Raw genomic sequence first — 23,419 nt, 5'->3', positions numbered from 1 at the left:
GAATGAGGCTCAACCAGCCACAGAGAGGAAAGGGGGAACTTTTTGGAAAACAAGAAAATTAGGTAGCTCTTAACAGAATATAAATACTAGTGTAGATGAATATAAAAATAACGAAATGTGATCCTGCCTTTTGACATTTAGCCTACAGTAGACATTGTGTGGAGCAGTGATTGGTTGGAACACTTGTGCCTTGAGGTATTGCCAGGTGTGCCTTGAAAAGATGTCCTATTTCGGTTAACAGATTCACACATGGATTTTATTAATAATTTACCATTTTAGACTGTCCAGAGCAAACTTTTGATCCAAGGAAGAAAGTTAAACAATTACTATTGCCAAATTTAGCAGCATGGACTACTTTCTTTCTTTTTATTCTGAAAGGTGTAGGTGTGCAGTCTTCTCAACAACAAAAACTGTGCCATGACCCAAATATGTATATATTTTAGTTTAGTTTACACAATATTTATTTTTCCTTCAACTATGGGCCTAAAGTGGGGAGAATCAGATATAATGGTTAACTGAGCTGAATGTCAGTCATCTGTATTGACTGCATGTCCCAGTACATAAACTAAACATTGAGGAACAAAACATTTCATAGATATTGTAGTCCATGAACACATCAAAATATTTTCCTTTTGTGTTCATCCTCTCCTTACGTCAGGGTTGAAATCTGTTTTGATAGACTCACGGCGCAGCCAAATGTAAACACACACAAACCTATCTTTGATTCCTCTGCCTGTGCCCCCTGCGCTTGCTCTCCTCTGCATCTCTTTGTTGTCACCCCACACCCTCCTTTTACCTCCTCTCGCCTGGCACGTCCCACTGTTCTCATTGTGCACTCCTTTTTAAAGATCTACATTAGAATGTTGTTTTTCTATAGCAGCAAGCGGAGGCATGTGGAGCCTCTTTTGAAGCGCTCTGCAAACAGATGGAGGTTTTCACGCCGCCTTTATGAGATTAAGTGAAACATTCCCATAAAAAACACATTTCCCCCATTGCCCCTTCACTCTTGTTCACTTTTTTTGTGTGCCGCAGGCTTGAGCAAAGGCCTTGTGAAAGTAGAAGCGTTTTGGTTACTAAAAACTGCTTCCCCGGGCAAGTGAGCAGCAATCACACGTCACTCAGAAGATGTCTGTTTAGTGTGATGAGTGATTGGAAGAATACTTATAAAATGTACAGTTACAGAATAGTGTAAACCTGCATTAAAATGTATTATGTATCATATTCTGCTGCATTGTCCAATCAGAGCAATTTAGATACGTGAATGTTGTGAAAAAGAGTTTATGGTGATATTTATGCAGTTTAGTGATTCCTTTCACATTTCTTCTGATAATTAAACCTCAACCATTATGCTCACAGAGTTGTTTTAACACATTTCTGTTGGATTGAAATGATATAATCTGAATATCGTTATTGAGATACTGCCACCTCTACTCAGAATACTTTCCCATTAAGTTGCATTATATTTAAGTGTAAAAAACACTCACCATTTACAATGCATTAATTTATCAGTAACTAGAAAGGGGGAAAATCTGGCCTCAAAATCAGTATTCTGAGTATGTATCATGTATTTAGTTACTTCCCAACACTGAGAGTGTCTGACTCAGGTGGGTCCGTGCCAAGTGCCCCCTCTCTGGCTTTTGACACAACGTCGACAAAACAGATTCACAGGGCAGACAGTGTAATGCAGAGGCTACAATGAGGTTATTTAGACTGACATTTTACATGGGCGGATTAACTGCTCTTATAGGCACCTTTTTATCCACACATATTTTAGTTGAATGTAATAAAAGTGCTATGCTGATGTGTGATGTTCTGGTAGCCATTTTCAACTGACTTTTGAAAAAGAGATAGAGCTGATTTAATCCAATTTTAATTTTCATGGGGGTTTTCTGGACAAATCCAAACAGAAATGTAACTAATTAACACAAACTATACTTTTTGTTAAGATCAAATACATTTTTGAGGCAGGTAAAAATAGCCTTTTCCATATTTTGTAAATAGAACTAAACATTTCTACCCTGAACATTTTAAAGACTTTATTTTTAATTCTAAAGACTAAAAACTATTTGGATCTATGTTAAATAATTAAAACATTTTATAGTCTGCTTCATTTTGCCTCCAGATGCCTGATGACAAAGCTTTTTAAAGGGTCTATTGATTCATGTTATTTTTATTACACCTAAGTAGATACATTATTCTAATACTCACAAACCTATATGTATCTTAATAGAAACTTAAAAGACTGCCAACTTCTTCCATTTTTTTATTAGTTTACGGGAAAAATAATTATGCAAATCTGGCTCTAAGGTTTAGGATTACTTCCAATCTTGAGATGAGAAACTGAGATGAGGGCAGGCATAAATGTACTATACTATGCTATATGCTCATTTGTGGTGTGGGAAAATAAAAAAGAGAGGAGGAAATAGAAGTAAGTAATAAGACACTTCCACTAATATAAATGATCAGGTACATGTGTATATTTATTTTAGGTCTTTGAGTAAAACATAATTCATACAGACCAGAGTCTTTTCTGCCTCTACCAATGACGACAGTGCTAAAACCTGTGTAAATCAGCTGACAAGTCACAGAAAGTGAGATGGTGAAGAGAACTGCAAATAAGCAGTCAAAACTGTTAGGTAAACACAAACCCTTGTCTGAAAAAACCTTTAAATGAATTATCAGAGGAACTTCATTAGACTAGATGAAGGCTCTTAACTTTGGGCACAACAGAAGTATAAATAGAGAATAGACCATGGTCATATTAAGTCTGCACTACATGACACTTAAGAATATTGTGTCTTTTAACGCAGTAACTGTGCATTATATTTTACAATGATAAATTAATTACATGCGTAAATCAAATAACAAGTGCTGATTTTACAACAGACCCTGCAGTTTTTGTGTGTGTTTTTTTTAAACCATCAATAGACCCATTTCTAAATGGGCACATGATTGGCCAGAGCTTGTTAGAACATGTAGAGCATTCCCAACCATCAAAATTCAACTTAATAAAGCCTTGGGGATGTCGTCAGGTCTCATTTACAGACATCTGGAACAATAATAGCTACAGTTGATATCCTAATGTGCTATAATTGTGGTAGTAGTATTATGTCTATAATTACTTCGAGCACCTGAGTTAGACGACAGACAGGCAGACAGACGGATGGACAGCCCCTTTAATACTCTCCCTGTCCCGTTTTAAACCCAGGTGTGAAAGTTGCCACATGTAAAAGCATCTTATCCCACACAGAGAGGCTACTATCCCTTTATTGTTTGTATTGCAGTGAATCAAGAGATCAAACTTGTATCGCTTGCCTTTGAACGGATAAAGAGTTTTTGTGCACTGCGAGGTATCACTATGTCGTTACATTCCTGCCTCGTTGATAAGGCTATAACTGACCGTGTTGCGTTGGAATTCAACTTTGTGACCAGAATTGTTACATTTTCCATCACTGGGTGTACGCAGCGGCTCAGGGGAAGCCAATTAGAGGGCTTTCCTGGTTTTTGAAGGGCCAGATAATGTTCTTGTTTTCATAAAGCATCCTGTTATTTAATCAGACTTGTAAGTGAGAGGCTGACACCCCTCCTGTAGCCATCATTCCAGCCTGGATCTCTCCATCTCTCTCAACAGCTCTTGTAAGCCTCCAGGAATTCCTTCTTGGAACAGGCGGCTCAGTAAGCCATGTCTTTATTCAGGACAAACATGCAGGCAGCACAAAAAGTAGATGAGCGTGAAGCTGCAAAAGACACATTTATTTCAAAAACTTGATTTCGCACAAATAACAGCAAATAACAGTTTGGAGTAGAACTAAAAACTGACAGTGTCTCATGTTTTCTCAGATTTTTGTCATGTCTGCTAGTCAAGTAGGAGAGATGAACCACCACATAATATGTGACTGCCACACCATTGATTCCCACAAAATGTTTTTCTTCATATTGATCAATCACGATTTTGATTGACAATTGCAGAATGTCTCTACCCTCTCTCTCCCTGTTTCACGCTATAGCTGTGTATGTATCAAAGTGGTTTCCATTAGCCAAAACCACCTTGAGTTTTCATTATTTGTAATTTTCTGAGGTTAATACCAGTTTTCTGTTCCAATCCACTTTTGCCTCCAGTTTCTGAATTCAGAATGTGTTTGTTTACACATTTGAAAGGATCTAGATTTAGTGTGTGTTTGTGTGACCTGTCTACAATGTGTGTGTCGAACATGCACTGAATACTTGTAGCGTGGTGTGGAAAGCTGGCCTTAACTAATGAGCGGTGAGGCTTTTGAGGCTCACGGTGATAAGACAAGTGACCTGTGGCGTGTGTGGGGCTTCGGTCTCCATCATGGCGCCTGTCACCATTTGCAACATCAGTCTCATCGATCCCCCGGGCCAGAATGCGCCCACCGCCGCGCAGTGCTTTCATGTTTAAAGGATGTGTTTTAGCCAGCGTTAGTGTATCAGGTGACATTGTTCCCCTATGTCACCTTTGCATTTCTGATGTGTGTCACGGCCTGATCACAGAAAGGTCCAGGAGGGTTTGGTACTGTGTGTTCTCTGAATGAACCCTCTTTCTCCGCAATGAAGGATCAGGTTTACAGTTATTTCCAGTGGCTTGGCACAAGAACAATGGAGGAAGAAGTTCTAAATTTTACTTGAGTAAAAGTCCAGATACAGAAGTAAAATACTCAAGAAAAAGTATGTAAGTCTAAAAAAACATACTTAGAAACATTTTCCATAGAGATAAATATGTTTTATGCCATACTCTGCAATATTTACAAAGTAACAACATCTCCATGGAAACAAGCAAGTGCTGACTCTTCTCCAGGCCAAGTAAGAGTCAGGTTTGTGTAGATGTAAGCTAGCTCACAAGGACACCAATTTATAAATGCATTTTAGTGCAATAAAACGGTCCCCAAAAATAAGATAAGCGTGAGTGTGTGTGTGTGTGTGTATGTGCGTACAGGCTTGTGTGTGTGTGTGTGTGCGTGCTTGTGTGTGTGTGTGTGTGTGTATGTGCGTACAGGCTTGTGTGTGTGTGTGTGCTTGTGTGTGTGTGTTTGTGTGTGCGTGCGTGTGTGTGTGTGTGTGTGTGTGTGTACGTGCGTGCTTGTGTGTGTGTACGTGCGTGCTTGTGTTTGTGTGTGAGTGTGTGTGTGTGTGTGTGTACGTGCGTGTGTGTGTGTTTGTGTATGTGTGTCTGTGTGCATGCATGTGTGTGTGTGCGTGCGTGCTTGTGTGTACGTGCGTGTGTGTGTTTGTGTAAGTGTGTCTGTGTGCATGCATGTGTGTGTGTACGTGCCTGCTTGTGTGTGTGTATGTGCGTGTGTTTGTGTGTGTCTTAATAAATTAAACTAAACTAAAATCATGCTTTTGTTTAAGTCTTTTATTGTTTTGTTTTTTTTGGCAAAAAAGTGACTTACTTTGTCTTTAAGTATGGGGTGCACGGTGGCAGAGCGGTTAGTTCTTGCCTCCCGAAAAGGAGATCATGGGTTTCAATTCCCGTGGGTTTGGCAACTCTAAATTTACCCTAGTGAGTGAATGGTTGTCTGTTAGAGCTTTAAATATAGTTATTGCAATAATTATGAGCAATTCTAATCAATATCTTATGTTTTCTTTGTATGTATATATTTTGTTTGCTCAAAGCTGGTGCTTGAACTCAAAACGTGCAGTATGTCACCATGAACCACCGTCCAGCCCCCCATCCATTTTTATACGCTTTATCCAGGTTCATGTTGCAGAGGACTTCCCTTTCTGCACACACTTCCTCTAGTTCTGTAGAAGTTCCCGAGGCCAGCCAAGAGATATTGTCCTTCCAGCATGTCCTTGGTCTTCCCCGGGGTCTCCTCCCAGACGGATATGCCTAGAAAGGTGTCCAGGAGGCATTCGAAATGTTGCCCGAGCCACCTCAGCTGGCTCCTCTCGACATGGAGGAGCAGCGGCTCTACTCCGAACTCCTCCTGTGTGACTGAGCTCCTCACCCTATCTCTAAGGGAAGCGCCCAGCCACCCTGCAGAGGAAACTCATTTCGACCGCTTGTATCCTCGATCTTGTCCTTTTGGTCATTACCCAAAACTCACCCGTAAATCGAGCGATTTGGCTTTCAAGAAGCTCAAGAAGTTTACGTGCCTGCAACTGCAAGTCAGAGACACAGGTCTCTCACTGTCGGCCTAAGGGCCAAACAGCAGTGCAAAGTACCCAGCCTTCTTTGAGTCTCTGGGGATACAGGACAGTGCACTGACCGTGGACTACATTGTTCTACTGGGGGTCTTCAACACCCACCTGACGCTATGAACGTGCAAAAAAAAAGATACAACTTTTCAGTCCTGTCTCAAAATTGACTGGGGAAGAAAGAACAGATATCTGCTCATATATATTACTGTTGTGAAGTCAAAGTAAAAAGTATCCATTGTAAAAATTACTTTGAGTAAAATACAGATACTTAGAATGTTACCTGTTGTTATGTTCCACCACTGTACAAGAATCAAAATACTGTAAATCTGTTATAATCACCAATTTTGCTTAAAAATGTACACGTCTGCAGGTATTATTGCCACCCCAGCTTCCTTTGCTAAAACTATTGCTAAAACTAGGAAGACCATTTCGACTGTGACAAACCTTTGTCACAGTAGAATTAGTGCTAACTTGTAGTTAAAAAAAGCACGTTCAAAATACGGATTAAAATAAACTGCAGGAGTCATTGAATCCAGTATTACTTTCCACCAAGCCCATTGCGGATTGACCGTAATGTGCCACTAAGAGGAGCAGGTAAAAATGAACAAAAGCAGACGTGTGTGATTCTGGCCCACCCCCTGAGGCTCAATACTTTTCCTGAGAGCATAGGAGCCACTCACCTGCCCTCACATGCCCGTCCACCCCACTTCCCCCACCTCCCTTGTTCTACAAACTCCGCCCCTAGCCTTGCAGTGGCCCCACATCAAAGTGCCTCAGTGAGTAATGGATACCCAGCTGGCCACACCCCTGAGTCAGTGGCGGGCACCAATGGCGGGCAATCACGGCACACACACAGATGCACATGTAATTCTCACACAATTTGACTTAAGTATACAGTTTCTCAGCTAGGTAAACAACACTTAGAGGAAAGTCAGCTCACATTTGAACCTAGTACATTTACTAAATCAACCCATTATAGCTACACATAAAAAACAAAAACAGTGAAGGGGAAACAAGACCAGAGAGGAATCAGATATAAATAGAAAAGTAGTCATCCAACAAATCATAAAAAGAGAAAGAATAAAAAAATATGGCGAAGGAAACCCAAAGAAAAAAAAATGTCCAAAGTCAAATTTAGCCCTTTTCATGTCAAGTCTGAATGTAATTTTGTCTTTATTATGAATGTCCAATATAATATTATTCCTGTCCTTGGTCGTCGGTTCATTTTGTGTCATCCATCTTTTTGTAAGAGCCTTTTTCGCTGCATCTAGGAGGATGCTCCAGAGATAGCTGCCAACTTTGTCAATGGCAGGAGTCCTGAGGCCCAAATACACAGTTCTGAAATCCATTGGGATGGTGATGTCATACATTCTCTATAAGGCTTTGTTGATCTCAGTCCAATACTAGGACGATCCCAAAACACATGATAGTGATTTGCCTCCTGGATGCCACATCCTCTCCAACAGTCTGCATTTCCCTGTGAGTAATGGGCACTTTGACATGGGGTTACAAAAAGCGAGACACATTTCCCTCCAAACATGTGATTTTGTGGTTTTCCACTGAGATATACATATACTTTCCCACTCTTCATCATCCAGAACAAAGTGACCCTCTCGTTCCCATTTACCCTTAATGTAATCGGTAGCGTGACTGCCCAAATGGTCAAATTTGTCATCCGCCAGCAAGGCCTGCACAGGAACCCCCGGCAGAACACTAGGCAAGGTTCTGATCTGAGATGAAACAAAGTCATTTTTCAAACAAGGCAAACCCCAGCCTCCTTTTTCTTTTAATAATTGTAAAGTTTTGAATCGGATACAGGGTTTTTTCCCTTTCCATATAAATCTTGAGATGGTTTATTCCACTCATCAAACAGCCGGTTGGGGATGGAAACTGGAAGAGTCTGGAACAGATACAGAAACCTGTGCAAAACATTCATTTCCATAGTTTCCATCCTTTAACCTAGACCCAAGTATGGGATAAGGTTCCATTTTTCGAGATCTTTTTTTATAGTAGTAAAACGAGGGGTATAATTTTTTCTCCAAGAGACTCCGTTTGCCATTCAAATGGTTAGGGCTCTCTAAATGTCAGCGGGGGGTGTCAGAATGAGATTATTTCAGTTTTTTGTACATTGATTTTGTATCCAGACATTGGACCAATTTTTTTTTTTTTAATGCATCACATTAGACATGGAAACCTCTGGCTTGGTCAAATAAAATAGAACATCATCTGCATAGCAGCCAATTTTATATTCTATCCCATCGATTGTAACACTGTGAATTGTTTTTGATTGTCTAATAAATTGGGCCAATGGTTCCAAATACAAAGCAAAGAAGAGGGGAGACCAGGCACAGCCCTGCCTGACCCCCCCTGGATCCGTCAAACGACCTTTGATTTTCATTCTTGATGTTGGACCATCGCAAAAAGCCTCAATATTTTTTTATAATTAAATTGTCAATTTGAAATGTGTTTAGCACTTTAAACAAATATGGCCAGCGAACAGAATCAAAAGCCTTTCCAGCGTTGAAATAATTATTACAACTTTCGTTTGTTGTTTTTGTATTTGGCTCATGATGTGTAAAGGTTGTCTTATGTTATCCTGTGTTTATTGCTTGCCAATGAATCCTGTTTGATCATTGTGGATTAGGTTTGGGAGTATTTGTTCAATTCCTCCGAACACAATTGAGGTGTATAAACGATAGTCCACATTCAGAATAGAAACGGGTCTGTACGAGGCACTTTCCAGTCGGTCCTTCCCTTCTTTTGGTATCAGGGACATGATGGATTCTTTCTTTCCCAAGTGCGCGGTTACAAGTGCGAAAAGGAAAGGGTTAAGTGTGTCTTTTAAAGCTTTATACCACTCTGAGGTGAACCCATCTCTCCCAGAGCTACATTTCTATCCATTTATCAACCCCAACACTATCACAGTTTCGTTTTTAAATTTGATGCTGATGCGGGTTGTGCTTGAATACACAAAAATTGAGCATTTAAAAGCTACTCACATCTCAACTGAGGACCACAAAATCACACGTTTGGAAAGAATTCAGTTGGAAAAACGTTTTTTTTTTTTTATGTGTATTTTATAACTCCATGTCATAGTGTGCTTTATTCACAGAGAAATCCTAGTTGCTAGAGGAACTTTGGCTGCCAGCTGGCCCACTATTATCATGTGTTTTGGGAACGCCATACTGCTGATTCTTTTCAGCATTAGCACTGGACTTCAGAAGTACATGGGCCTCAAAACTCATAACAAAGAAATAGATGACACAAACTGAGCCAAAGATCAAAGTTAGGACCAACATACCATTGACTTTTGAAAAATGGAGAAGAAAAATCTTACTTAATTTGAAAATTGACACATTTGACAAACTTTGGACTAAGTGGGATTTAACTTTATTTGATGTCTTTTTGCCTTGTTCTGTGTACTATATTATATGTATATTGTAAAAACTACTCTTCCAGCCATCCATCCATCCATTTTCTACCGCTTGTTCCCTTTCGGGGTCGCGGGTGACTGGAGCCTATCTCAGTGACTTCGGGCCTTAGGCGGGGTACACCCTGGACAGTGGCCAACTCGTCGCAGGGTGTACCTGCTAACTACTCTTGATTTTTTATATTTTGCATAATACTGTTACTACTACTATATTATCGTGCTAATAGTTAACCTAATGTTGAAGTTTTATTAACTTTTCTTCTTACTCCACTTTCTGACCTCAAGACCCCATTAACCACCACAGCAGTGATTTGTGTCAAGACCACTTTTTATACATTAATACACAAAAAATTGTGCCTGTTTCAAAAGTACAATATAAAAAATCTGAAGTTACTTTTATATTTGTGGATGGTGCCAGTATTAGTGGCTCCAGAATGATGGCGTGTCCCTGATGTTTCCAGTGAGCTCGGTCACAGAAATGACAGAGCAGGACTTGCCCTCTGCTCTCTGTCATTACACACTTTTAATGCACCAACACACAGTCATTCTGCAGCATTCCTTCTCCTAAAGCCTTTCACTCGCACTCTTTATTCCCACATGTATTAGTATAATTTACTCCTGTGGCTAGTCAACATGTAAAAAGATACCACTTTTCTTGTTTATTGTCCTTTTATTGACATCCAGGGTCTCGGATGAAAGGGATTAAAGTCTGGCTGCTAATGATTTGAGTTCATAAAGACTGTTAACATGGCAAGGCCACTTACTGCAGAGTTAAAGTTAGAGCATCTACTCAAGGAATGACTCATTTATGTCATTTTTGGAATGTGTTTTCAAATTAGTTAGATAATGTCACACAGGAACATTTACCCACATTATCATTTTTACTTTTTTAGTTTATTGATTTAGATTTTGTCATTTATGTCATTACAATTTAATTGTACATATGGATTTAAATTTATTTTGAATTCAACTAAATTTGAATGTTTGAGGGAGCTTCTTATATTCAAGGAAATGAAAGATTGCTCTCAGCCCCTTTTATGACAAGATGATTTACTGACTGATAAATGGCATTTTAAATTCAACTATTAAATCTTCAGACAGAGTTCAATTACTGCAATATTTTGACTCTAAATGATCAATTCTAAATTCCTTATCTCAAGCTTGCATGTTCTCCCTCTGGGACCAGAAAAAAGCAAAATGAAGTTCCTTATCTCCTAGTGTTAAAGGTGCTGTGATGCTCTCGGGTTGCTTGTGTCTAGTAGCTGACCTCTTGCCTCAGGTGTGTTGATGTTTATGTTTTGGCTCATACCTCTCACTCCAGTCTGTCACCTGTCCGTTATGTTTTGGCTCATACCTCTCACCCCAGTCTGTCACCTGTCCGTGCCTCCACGCTTTTCCTCTTCTGACATTACACCTCACCTAAATTAACCCCGGTAAATTTAGAAGCAAGACTCTTGTGGTCGGCGTGTTGTTTGTTACGGTAGTTTTGCACTTGTGACGTGCGCGCCTTAGTAAACCACTGCTATGTCCTCAACTGGGATGGTTTTCGTTGGTTGCCAGATAGCGTTTAATGTTATCTCAAGTTGCAGCTCATTAGGGACGGGTGTTTACCTGACCACAACCATGTCTTTGGTGGTCAGATCACATCAGATTGGCAGCTTTTATTGCAGCATTTAGACTTAAAAATAAAACGTTGGTTTATTGCACAACTGCATTGATTAGTCTTTAATAAATATTTTTTTAATGTTCTTCATTGTCAAATGATTATACTTTTACAATTGGAATTGAGCATGTAATCTGGTTAACGCTGACATTTTTTTTTTTTTTTTATTATTTATTTATATTTTATTTCCTGCATTTTACAGTTTCTCAACATTGGTCAAATTGTTGTTGTTTAAGGTTTTATGGCTGAGCTGAACATGTTTGGGCGTGTGTATTGTTGTTGACCAGATTGTGGTTTAACTACTCAAATATAATAAGGCTACATTAAGATGTAATCTATCCATTTGAGAAATGTATTATGATGATAAAGGATTCTTCTTGAACTGTACATGTACCTTTTTTGCACTTTCTTGCTTTTAGTGCTAGGATTAGAAGACTACATACGGAACTTTTGAACCCCAGGTAAAGCAAATTCCCACATGTCGAGCATCCAGCCCTCTCTTTTTTTAAACTCATGTGACCGCACCCGATTTAGGCCCATGCACGTACTACAATTACTGCTGAGATGAAACAGAGCTGTGGCTGTTGCGACAGAGTTGGAAGCCAAATCAAAGAGGATATGCTAATTTGAATTTAACCTCTTGTTGACCTATCAATGCCATGCAGTTGTTTCAAACACAGCAGCAAACGCAATAGATTAAATTTGAATGTAAAAAAATATATAACACATAACATGGAGCACTTATACCTGATCTAGATGGTTCCAAGTACCCTACATATATCTACATTGCAGTTTATCTTTACTTTGGTTGGATAATAAGGCTAATGCTTGGTAGTTGGCACAGATCTGTGTCTTTCAAGTTCTTAGAAGTTGCTGTTGACCTTGCTGATTAACTGTTTAAATGAATCGCCATTATGTGCTGGCAAGTTGCAGGCTCTTGGGCATGAGATGATTTGTTAATGTTGGACATTTGTGGATAATTCTTGTCCCACAGGTCAATCATGTGCAGTTGAACAAAAGTATAGTGAATAATACACCGATTAGGATTAAGTTCATCTGTTGATTTTAATAGCGCCATAGTGTTTTGTTGGACACCTTTAAAATGCAGTGTGTAATTTTCACAGAGAACATGTGTTGCATTTTGATCAACTTAGCTTAAGAGGCAGGTGTAGAGTGTACTTTGACCAGTTCCCTCAACTCTAAAACTCAAGATGTGACTGCCATCTAGTGGATTAATACAGAACTAATCCATTCATATTTCATTTCCAATGCAATGTTTTTGACAATGGTATTTTTTCTGTTCCTCAGGCTCGCATGGCCTTGGAGAAAGGAGCCCAGGCTGTTATTTTTGATGTCAGTGATGATGCCATTGCTGCTGCTGAGGTGAGTTACCCCCTGACCCTATACAAAGAGAGAGATAAGTTTATCTTGGTGAGCTCACATCATCTTGTGTCAATGCATGATTTTGTTCCAAAGCTAAGAGAAGCAGACTCACTCCCTCGCCCAGTGGTCCTGGTGGAAGCTGGGCATGCCAAGAATTTAATGGAGTTGGTCAACAAGAACGAGGAGGCAATGGTGCGAATTGAATTTAAGATGGAAACCAACAAATGGGTGAGGCACCGATATAGAAAAACTGTTACCACAAGACTGTGCACAAGAAGTTTGTAAAGAAATGTACTTCTTTTTCAGCCACATTATGATGTTGGTATTCTGCTCACCATCGTCCTCGCCATTCTGACAGTCATCTTAATCTTTGCCTTTCGATACAAGTGCAAGTCTAATAGGACATGGGTGAATACTTGTGCTTATGTTGTTGAACAATTCTAAGTCAAATGTATTAATTTATTTGAATATTTGTACACAAAGGATTCAGTTCATCAACAAACAATGCGAGCCATCAGTCGACTGGAGACCAAAACGTACAACTCTCAGGGCTGCTCAGGATCACAGCGCCACCGTGGGGCCTGGGGTTCAGCCAGCAGCAACTCCAGCCCAGTGTGTGCCATCTGCCTCGAGGACTTCCAAGATGGACAGGTAGTTGATTCAGTTTAAGTTTGTTTTCACAGTGTCTCTTTTTTGCGACAGTGGCCAGTTGGTAGAGAGCTCATCCGCAGTTCGAATCCTAGAGCGATCAGATCCATTGACCCATAGGTTGGTTGGGCAGTTTGAGCCCAGATAAGAGCTGTTGTTGTTCTTGGGCAAGACACTTAACCTGCCCTCAGTGTCTGCGTGGACTGGTGTATGAATGTGTGTGTGCGAATGGATAAGTGGTTCCCTGTTACCGCTTTGAGTGGTTTGAAGGTAGAAAGGTGCTATATAAATGTGCATGTGTTGCTGTTCCCTCAGAACCTGAGAATCATCTCCTGTGCTCATGAGTTTCATAAAGACTGTGTGGATCCATGGCTCCTACAGCACCGCACCTGTCCCTTGTGTATGCACAATATCATGGGTGGGTCTATAGTTCAGCATACTTCAGTATTTTGTATTATGGTACCATACTGATGTTTACTTTTCTTTATAGGAGCAGACAGGCAGAGTCAGAGGAGCAGACTGCATCCAGGCTCAGAGCAGACCCAGAGCTTCCTGCCCCAAGGCTACAGCACCCCCCACAGCCACCCTTTCCCTCAGCACGCCATTCCTTTCTCTATGAGGCCACACTACCCCCGAGGACCCTCTGGACATTACCCCTCTTTGGGACACTACCCTGGGTCTTCTATGGATCCACAGTCATTACGTTTTGTCTCTGGGCGGCCCCTGGGTTCAAACTGTGGATATCATGTCCCTGCAGAGGGCCCCGGAAGGCCCCACAGAATCACGGGTAACTGCAGGACTTCACATCATTACGGGCCTCGTCGGTCCTGCCACAGCTACCGCTCTTGTGCTGCCCAGCGTAGTGTGTCCAGCTCCAGACTGCACCACACTGCGCTGGCCTCCCAGCCCCGAGGGGCCGCTGGGCACAGTCGCCAGGATGAGGGCAGCTGTTCTGGAGGCAGCTACCACACAGAGCGCAGTGGATATTTAGCTGATGGACCAGCAAGCGACTCCAGTTCGGGGCCCTGCCATGGCTCGTCCAGTGACTCTGTGCTCAACTGTACGGACGTGTCTCTGCAGGGCGTCTATGGCAGCTGGTCCACTTTTCGAAGCTCTCTGAGCAGTGACTATGACCCATTTGTGTTCTATGGTCCTACCCCAGAGCAAGGGGCCCAGGCACGGCCCAGGTCCCTGGACTCTGTGGTGAACAAAACTAGCTGTGAGGAGCAGCCTCATACTGTCTTCAGCCATGTGCACTTCCACCGCCACAGACACCACCACTATGAGGACACAGAACACAGCCAGGCCCCGGCCCGTGGCTCTGACGAGGAGCAAGGGGCCACTGGACCCATGCTTCCCTCACATCCTCTAGACTCTCCCAAGCACAGTCCCTGCCATTGCCCAAAGCCAGAGCCTACAGACCGTCCAAGCCCTGGGACTGAGGCTCAGGAGCCCAGTATGAGCCCTGGACCTTCTGTTGTTGTGTCCCCTGTTCCTCTGCAGCTGCAGCCCCACTGCTGCCACTCGGGACACTCTCACACACCTCCTCCTCTGGGACGGGTGGGGGCCTGTGTTCTGGATGGGGCTACTGTGCGCTTCCATCAGAGACTAGATTTACAGGATGACCGCAGCATTCACATTCACTATGGCCAGGGCGCGGGTTTCTGCTGCTCCCCGCCTGAGCTCAGGCCTGCTCTGTTGCCCGTGCCTCTCATCTTGGACTCTGGAGGCATGGACGACTGGCCCTGTTGCCCTGGGACACATGTAGTGTGGCAAAAGCGGGTACAGCAGTCCCACTCAGACCCCCAGCTGCAGGGTCCTGTAACATCTATGGACAAACCACCCTGCCAGTCCCACCATGGGCCTGCTGCAGACGCAGGCACAGATGCCTGTTTATACTGCCAAACCTTACAACATAATCAGGGTAAGATATCCTCTCTTCTGACTACAATCCTAATCCTGTGTGAGGTCTGTTTGTAACTTTCTCTCTGTGTGTCCACAGGAGCTGAAGAGGAGTCAGGCGTATGAGAACTTGTTGCAATCCCAGATTCACGCTGCTACATAGGAGTCAGAATGGACAAGACTTCCATTGCTAATTACTGCCATACCTTTTACATAATTCAACCACAACGGTCTTGCTCTTGTGTCTGAAATGTCCGATATATTAAATAATGTGATTGACAAGATTCAGAACCATTTGAATGGTGTATCCCTAATATTGATGTCCTGAGAGACAGCTGCAGGGAATGTGGATAATATTCTCCACATGGTTAGACTAGGTCCCATGCTTACGAAGGAGAGCCAAATGAATCCCCACTCTCACGCGGTCACTTGATTGGTCCTGGTACTTCATGTTCTTGATCCTTGTCTTCTGCTGAGTCCAGTCTCAGCTGAGAGGCTACCTCAGCTTGGATTTCTAACCTGCCTCACACAGGGGTTGCTAAAGGTACTGCTGTAGTCCTCAAATGAAAGCTTTCACAATCCCTCAAACATATTTTCCTCTACCAATGAGGAGGTTAATACTTCAGCATTGTTGCTGATCCTTGGATTGCCCCTGTTTTCATTATTTCAAAAATGGCAGCTGTTCTCAACAAATGTATGTTTTTTTCTTCAGCTTTTTGTAGCTTTTTTGTATTCATCAAATTGATATGACTGATAATGTCTTTGTCATTACAAGCTATTGGTGTGGTTTTTTCCTAGCCATGTCATGCAGCGGCTGCTTCTTTGAGTTGGTGCTGAACACTAAATGTGGAGAGTGAAGGGCAACAGCTTTGGAAGCATCCGACTGTCCTTGAATAAGGATAGATCAAATGTCCTTCAGTAACTGAAGTTTTACACAGTATAGCAAATTGTAGCCTCACAAATATGAACCAATTAGTTCTCATTGGAACCCTCTACGGCTAAGCTTTAGGTGTCTTTTTCACAACCAGAATATGATTTGGTACATCTGTATACATAAAAATATAATATATAACAAATGACTATAGGACCAAATTTGCATAACCATGTTTGAGCTTTTAGCACTTAACATTTGTTATCGTTATCTAAACAAAAAGACCCATATGGCAGTTATTTGAGGGAATCTGAACGTTGATGGTATGAGCAGCCTGTTATTATTAGCAGTATGACTGTTTCACTCGCTACAGTGTGCAGACATTTGATCTCTTATTGCAGTGTCAACTAAATATAAATCTAAAACTTTGAACTTAAATTTTAGAATTTGTTACAGCTACCCCACACAGATCAGGAATAAATGTACATTATCAATTTAAAGTTTTATGAAAATGTGAATTTACTGTATTTTTCTAACTACAAATACAGTTTTTTTTATGATGGCGACACAGGAGCTCACAGCACTTAGATGTGCCTTATATTGCTATTAAACTAGTGCTTGTATCCAGAGGTAGCCCTTAATTTGCTAAGCTCTTATTTACCAAACCAAAGAGACAGAGAACCTTTCCCTTTCTGTTCCCCAATAATTGTCTCTGCCAATCAGAGAGAACATGTTAGGATTGATCATATCTTTCCACAATCAGCAATTGAACTGCAGTGTCTGTAATACCTCACCAGTCGTCTTAGGCCTGGTGCATCCCTTTGCCTTAATACAAATGACTGAACTACCGGCAGCACTTTGGCTTTGAGTTTATTAAAGAAAATATAAACCCAGAGTATTCATTTAGTCCAAAATGATCAGCACAATCATGATTATATAGCTGTTTAACATCTCTCAATGTTTTAATCTTGTGTTTTTGCAAGAATTATCAGCTTAAACTGCCTTTTCAAATCCCTCTAGATATTTAAGGGATGTCAGTATATTTTGGATACTTTTGTGTACAAAAAGAGAACAACTGAAACAGAAATGAAATAGTGTTGTATTTTATATATAATAGAACATTTCAGTATAGTGACAAGTCACTAATATATTTATTTACTAATATATTTATCCATGTGCCTGGTTAAAAGTGGCTTCTGTATAGACTAAATGTTTCTATATGGAAAAGGAAAAGTGCTATCACAGATGTATATCCACCTGTCTTCATTCCAATTATATGCAAATAAATTATTTTGAAATACATTGTGTGCTTTTTAACTGTTTAATGTGAGTTATCTGTAGATATCTACAACTGTTGAATGTTGCTGTAGCAGAAGTAGTAGAAGTGGTGAAAATGCTCAGTAAGCTTTAGCCCGTCCGTCTGATGTCAGAGCAGTCAGGTTGCCTCTGGCGTCTTGGTCCTTCTCGATGGCCTCAAATAGTGACTTGAAGTTTCCTGCTCCAAAGCCCTGAAGACACATCACATACAGATGGCTAATTACCCAACGGTCGGCCTTTAGTGCCGTTTGTTATGGCTCTGAGATGTTTGCTGTTAAACTTTGACGTTGGATCACAAATACTGTATTTTTATAGGATCACAAATACTGTATTCTCATTTAAGCGTCCACTTGGCTCCTGATGTTGTAATTGTCACGGAAATATTTTCATATTTAATCTAAAAGATCAAGTGTAGGTGCTGGCTCTAGGTGCCGCTTTGGTGTGGTTGGTGTGGTCGGAGGTCTAGTTTCTAGCTTTCATGTGTTGTATCCACATCTGTAGCGTATAGTAAGTGTTGGAGAGTGACAAGAGGTGCCTGTTCTGACAAGCATAAGGGTGCTTAATGTTGAAATTGGGATGTAACCCAATCCAAATGCCCCCAACCCTCCTCCCTCCTTGTTTTACAGTTAGGCAGTGAGCCTTTTAATCTGTATGTGGATGGATTTACTGAGCTTTTACAAGGGGGCTACTGTTATACAGTTCGCACTGGGTGGGAGCTGTTAACAGGCGTCCCTGTTCTTGAAGGTGATAAAGGTAAGGGAACAGCAGCTGTGGGCTTGTAAATCCCTTCACTCTACCTTAAACTCAGAACCAGAGAAATATTGTCAGATAAGTCTGGTTGTAATTAAGTTAAGTTAAAAAACAGCATGCTACTTACATAATGGTTGTACCGCTGAATGACTTCCAGGAAGAGAGTGGGCCGATCCTGGACGGGTTTGGAGAAGATTTGAAGAAGGTAGCCCTTGTCATCAAAATCAACAAGGATTTTGAGTTCCTTTAAAAATACAGTTAGGGCATTATTAAATACCTGTACGTCTCATCTCCAGGACTCGGGGGCAAGCAGGTTGGAGCACGGCTGACCCTTCTCACCCTGGACACCGACAATTTGAGCCTCTTCCCTCGGGCAGGAGGCTACGGTCTGTTCTGACCAGAACCTCTTGCCACAGGAAGAGTTTCTTCCCTTCTGCTGTTGGACTTTTACAACACTGGTCACTCACGGCAACACAACTTCAACTTATTGCACTGCTAATTTGTTCTGTCCATACTGTATATCACTGTCTATTTTATTCTTATTTTTTATTTTTTATTTACTTATTTTTAAATGCCTTTATTTGATCCCAGTTTAAATTCTTAAAATGATAATTAATTGTTTTAAGTTGCACCATATCAATGGAGCAAGTTCTGAATTTTGTTCACTGACAATAAAATGTATTCTTATATAAGTGTAAATATATTAATTGAAGGCTAACCTGCATCTTTAGGACATGACATAAATTATAATACTGTATATATTGTATATTTATTTTTTATAAACAACAATATATTGTGTGTGTGTGTGTATATGTATATGTGTATATATATATATATATATATATATATATATATATATATATATATATATATATATATATATATATATATATATATATATATATATATATATATATATATATATATATATATATGCAGCTTATAGGTAGTTATCAAATCCATCATCTCAAATAACAATAGATGAATAAGAATCATTAGATTTGTACTTAACTGTACATACTTACTTGTAACCGGTCGAGATCCTCCTTCACCTTGATCTTGGCAGTTTTGAGTTTCTCTCGTAGGATTTCATAATATGAGTCAGGTGCACAGAGGAACTCCATCCCCCGAGCGCGCAGGTTCACTATCTATTTAAGAACAAAACAGTCATAGAGAAGCCTGTTTCAACTTGCAGAGGAGCTGGTGGCCTGAGCATTTAAAGGTTCAATATGTAAGGACAGATGACTTACAGATTCAATAATGTTGCTTGAGTTGAGCGCAATGTGCTGAACACCAGGGCCTCCATTATAGTCCACATATTCCTGTGGATAACATGGTGAATAAGATTTATTTAACCTGGCTCAATTTGTGGCAAGATCTGGAACAGTAAATACCTTAACAAAGTTCTGCTTCCTTCTGTGTTTAGATGTAACCACTACATGGCTTTATTCTAAGGGTTTTAAATGCTAAATCTGCTGTAAATGTCCTTATGAGAAAAAGCCCGTGTGCTATAGCAATAGTAAAGAGATAACTAAACACTGCCATCTAGTGTTCTGTATTTGAATCATAGTAGCGTTGCCTGTTGCGGTCAAACCTGTATTTGTGACATCTTTTTCCCCTGTGCAGGTTCATTTATGGGCATCTTGATTGTCTCTTCATAGTTTGTCACAACTATAGACCTGAGTGCACTGAACTGTGTGTGGATCTGCTTGTCATCTATGGACCAGAACCGATGGAACAGCAAACACTTCTGATACCTGCAAAAGCATTGTAAACCTGTATGGTACATTCATATTTGAAAATGTGCATTTATATACAGGTAACCCTTTTTAACATCGCAAACTAAAGTTTACTTGTGCTTTGCCCATGGGCACTTGTGTGTACACAAGTTTGAACAGGGGCCTCACCAGTCTGAAATTGGCACCATTTGGTCATCTGGCTGGTTTCCCACAATGTGATCGATAAAATTCAAACCTCCTCGGGGACTGCAACAAGAAGTATGATAAGTATGGGCACACATTTCAGACACAAATGTTTCATTTCTGATTATTGAATCTTAATTGAACAGATAAGCAAAACAATCTTTCATAACATACTGTCCTTTGTATATGACAAGACATTTTGATATTGCTTACAGTTTTGGCAAAAGGGGATCCTTAAACAGGGGTTCTTTGAATCCAGGCAGAAAAAGGCCCTTGTATGGTCCCAGGTACTCAACAAATGTGTGAGTTGTGTCTCCATACTGGCAGAAAAAAGAAATGATTTGTTGAATAACAATGATGTGTGGTTATGTGTTGCTGGCTTCTCATACCGTTTGAACCACAGCGTACTTGACTTTGCCATGACCGTCCTGCTCCACCCAAGGCTCCTTCACAATTGTGGCCCCTCTCTCCTTTGCTGTCTGTCAGTACAATAGAAAAAGAAATACATTGTAAAAAAAAGGTCACTGCATTTGTCACTAACACAAGTCAGCTTCAGTTTACTGTACTCGGTTTACTGTACTGTCATCAGTGTGTTACAAAAGTTTAACCCTGACCTTGAATATGATAAAGATAGTCACTAAAACTGAACTGCTGTCCTCAACTGTCACCACAACTTGCCCCTATTTGAACAAGCCAAGCTTTTCAGGACTGGGTCGTAAATTGTCATTGCGGTCCCACCGCTGCAGGGATCAGTTATAAATCCTCTACCTTAATCAAAAAATCACAGTCTTCCACTTGGAAAGCGATGTCTTTGACTCCATCCCCATGCTTCATTAAATGTTCGCCCATTTCTCGAGAAAACAAAGAAACATTTTAGAGTGTATTTTATTGCACTTTGCTCCATAGAATCTACATCATAGTGTGCATTGTGTTATTTTAAGCCAACCTTTATTTCCAGGATTAAGTGCAGATTCAAACACTAACATGATCTGGAATAAAACATGACGTATTATTTACATTGATATGTACTTGATTGTAAAAAGCATTTTACCTTGTTCTGTCTGATGACATGTGCAGCCACCTCTCGGCTCCCGGTCTCCAAGCCTTTGTAGGCCAAAGGCTCAAAGCCCATTTTATCACAGTAGAATGAGGCAACCTAGAATGTGGACATTATTAATAATGTTTTCAATACAGTCTTTACAATTTGATTATCTTTGGAATATTCAATGAAACAAATATTTTCCTCATTGATAAATCTGCAGATGAATTTTTTATCAATTAATTATTCGATCGTGAGAGGCTTGAGAATATGTTGCTATATTTGAGATGAAGTGAGAGAGTATACTCCAGAACAGTGGTTCTCAAACTGTTCATACCATGTGCTACCTTAGAAAATGTTTAACCAGGTCCAAAACAGGTCTATTCCAGGTCTAAACTATGGCTTAAAAATATTTGAAATAGGACTACAGGTACATCATTGTTTTATTACTTCTAAACAAGGAAAAACGCCAAATGAGAACAAAAATAGCAAATATTGGTAGAGTAGATCCACGTGACACCTGAAGGGGCCCACGTACCACCGTTTGAAAACCACTGCTCTCAACCTCTTTCAGTTGCGCCCCCAAAATAAAAACTGTTTGCAGTCGAGACCCCCAAACATAAAAAGTAGGCAACCCACAAAGTGCTACTATAGCCTCATGCCTAATGTTTCATTTTATTATCATTACTTTGGTTGGCCAACTAATAATGATCTATATTTACCAAAAAAAAAGGCCTTGTTTAAGACTCCTCTGGGGACCCTCTGAAATCATTTCACAATGTGGGTGTGTCCTGGCCCCCAGGTTGAAAACAACTGCACTAGAGTATAGCTTTTTCATCCAAAACATTATTTTCAATAAACCTTTTCTGATTCTGATTCTGGTTTTCTGTGTCATTTTGATATAATAACAACTCTCTTGGAGTGAAAAACCTCTTCTCTTAGGCATGTTTTGGAGTATGTGTATTGTCCAGTTAATGATCGTTGCTCATTTGAATAAACAATTAGTTGTGAGTAATCCAATTAGTTGCAACAAAATTGATTAATTTTGTTGCAGTTTAATAAGTTAAATATTTATATTGATTTGGATTTGGAACTTACCTGTTTAGCATTGCCGACCCAAAAGGTGATATGGTGAAACCTCAGAAACCTTCCCTGTTTGTGCTTAAGATAAAAAAATAATATAATAATTAAAATACACTCAACAACTTGTCCACTGGTCATCAATTTCATGCCGATATGTATCACAAATTTGTCATGCAACTCTGTGTTAAATTTTACATCAGATCTGAGTCATAAAAGCACTTCTGTGACAGATTTGATCTCACCTGCTCCCCTTTGTCTGTGTAGCTTGTCTGTAAAAAACAAAAATAATGTTTAAAACATGGTCTGAAGGATATTTATATTGCATAATTTCAATCAAAACTAAATGGTTTTAAACAAAATCCTCAGTTGATATATCCAGTAAAATCTTACCATGGTCAACTGAAGTGGGCTTCAATGTCCTGAAAATTGATGATCCAAATCAGAGATCAAGATAAAGAGTGACCTGATAAGTCCTGACCTAAAAAGCACTGCTCCAGGGCCCACCAGTGATTGGCCGTCTGGGATGTCCTCCCGCTGCCACCCACCTGTCCGCCTCCACAATATTGACCATGTGTATGTCCATTGGTGTCCATCCCACAGCCAGTGCATTGGTCTGTCCAAATGAAAATATTTAACTTTGTATTGAAATTGTAGGAGCCCTCAGGCAGCCCTACAGCTGTGAGTCCTGTGGCAGTTTCATAGCCTTGTTAAATATTGTTCAAAATACATTTTACCCATTTTCCCTGAAAATAAGCCTTCCTCCCTGAAAGTAAATGGGCTTAACAAGACATTGTGATTGTCTTTCAGTGATCTGCGCTAGAGGGAGCTATGCTGCCATGCATAATTGTGATAAGTTATAAACTAGTTTATTTATACTAACCGGGTGGGCATTGAATACTCAACAATGTTTGCATGAAAATAAAGGATAGAAGAGGTAACCTACTTTAATACTTTAAAATACACATAGTAGGCCTAAAACTGTTAAGGCCGTATTGATTTCCTGGCGGTTGTATGGACCAACCGGGTTTAAAGAGACACGCATGCTGCCCTGACTGTCAGGTAAAAGGTCATTATTTATCCCAACGTGCGGATGCTTGGGTTGTTTTCAAAGTGCATGACAGGTCAGCTCAAACTCTCGACTAAAATAGTGCTGGGCTTGGATTACAAGTGTAGTCTATCATAGCAAGCAGACCCACATACACATGTTTACATTATACACAACACATGTGCAGTGCATTGACCTCATACA

At 40.3% G+C, this 23,419-nt stretch overlaps 2 protein-coding genes across 2 annotated transcripts in view; one reads left to right on the top strand and one right to left on the bottom strand.

The window, feature by feature from the left end:
* The window catches only part of rnf43 (ring finger protein 43), a 70,073-nt gene extending 52,714 nt beyond the window's left edge, over positions 1-17,359 (top strand). The window contains exons 3-9 of the mRNA XM_072446673.1: positions 12,564-12,638; positions 12,732-12,866; positions 12,945-13,046; positions 13,122-13,289; positions 13,602-13,704; positions 13,777-15,210; positions 15,289-17,359. Coding sequence (XP_072302774.1) covers positions 12,564-12,638; positions 12,732-12,866; positions 12,945-13,046; positions 13,122-13,289; positions 13,602-13,704; positions 13,777-15,210; positions 15,289-15,314 — 2,043 coding nt within the window. The 3' untranslated portion in view covers positions 15,315-17,359. The remainder of the gene's footprint in view (positions 1-12,563; positions 12,639-12,731; positions 12,867-12,944; positions 13,047-13,121; positions 13,290-13,601; positions 13,705-13,776; positions 15,211-15,288) is intronic.
* Positions 17,147-22,694, bottom strand: hpda (4-hydroxyphenylpyruvate dioxygenase a). Its single transcript, XM_072446681.1, has 14 exons — positions 22,561-22,694; positions 22,413-22,439; positions 22,186-22,248; positions 21,100-21,204; positions 20,995-21,037; positions 20,817-20,899; positions 20,438-20,527; positions 20,262-20,368; positions 20,034-20,111; positions 19,721-19,883; positions 19,377-19,448; positions 19,152-19,274; positions 18,254-18,370; positions 17,147-17,567 (listed from the first exon to the last, which is right to left on the bottom strand). The coding sequence occupies exons 1-14, from the start codon at positions 22,561-22,563 to the stop codon at positions 17,457-17,459; spliced, it is 1,185 nt and encodes a 394-aa protein (XP_072302782.1). The 5' UTR covers positions 22,564-22,694; the 3' UTR covers positions 17,147-17,456.
* Positions 22,695-23,419: the final 725 nt, after the last annotated feature.

Source organism: Eucyclogobius newberryi, unplaced genomic scaffold (assembly GCF_026437365.1).
Source record: "Eucyclogobius newberryi isolate DKJ021-1_F unplaced genomic scaffold, fEucNew1.0.hap1 SCAF_15, whole genome shotgun sequence".
Lineage (NCBI taxonomy): Eukaryota > Metazoa > Chordata > Actinopteri > Gobiiformes > Gobiidae > Eucyclogobius > Eucyclogobius newberryi.
The sequence above is the reverse complement of the archived record's forward strand: the minus strand, read 5'-3'. Positions and strand labels throughout refer to the sequence as shown.

Coding starts and splice junctions, on each gene's coding strand:
- hpda (XM_072446681.1), bottom strand. Junction 20,900..20,994: donor ACTTAATCCTGGAAATAAAG/GTTGGCTTAAAA, acceptor TGTTTTCTCGAG/AAATGGGCGAACATTTAATG. Junction 19,275..19,376: donor CAAGCAACATTATTGAATCT/GTAAGTCATCTG, acceptor GTTCTTAAATAG/ATAGTGAACCTGCGCGCTCG.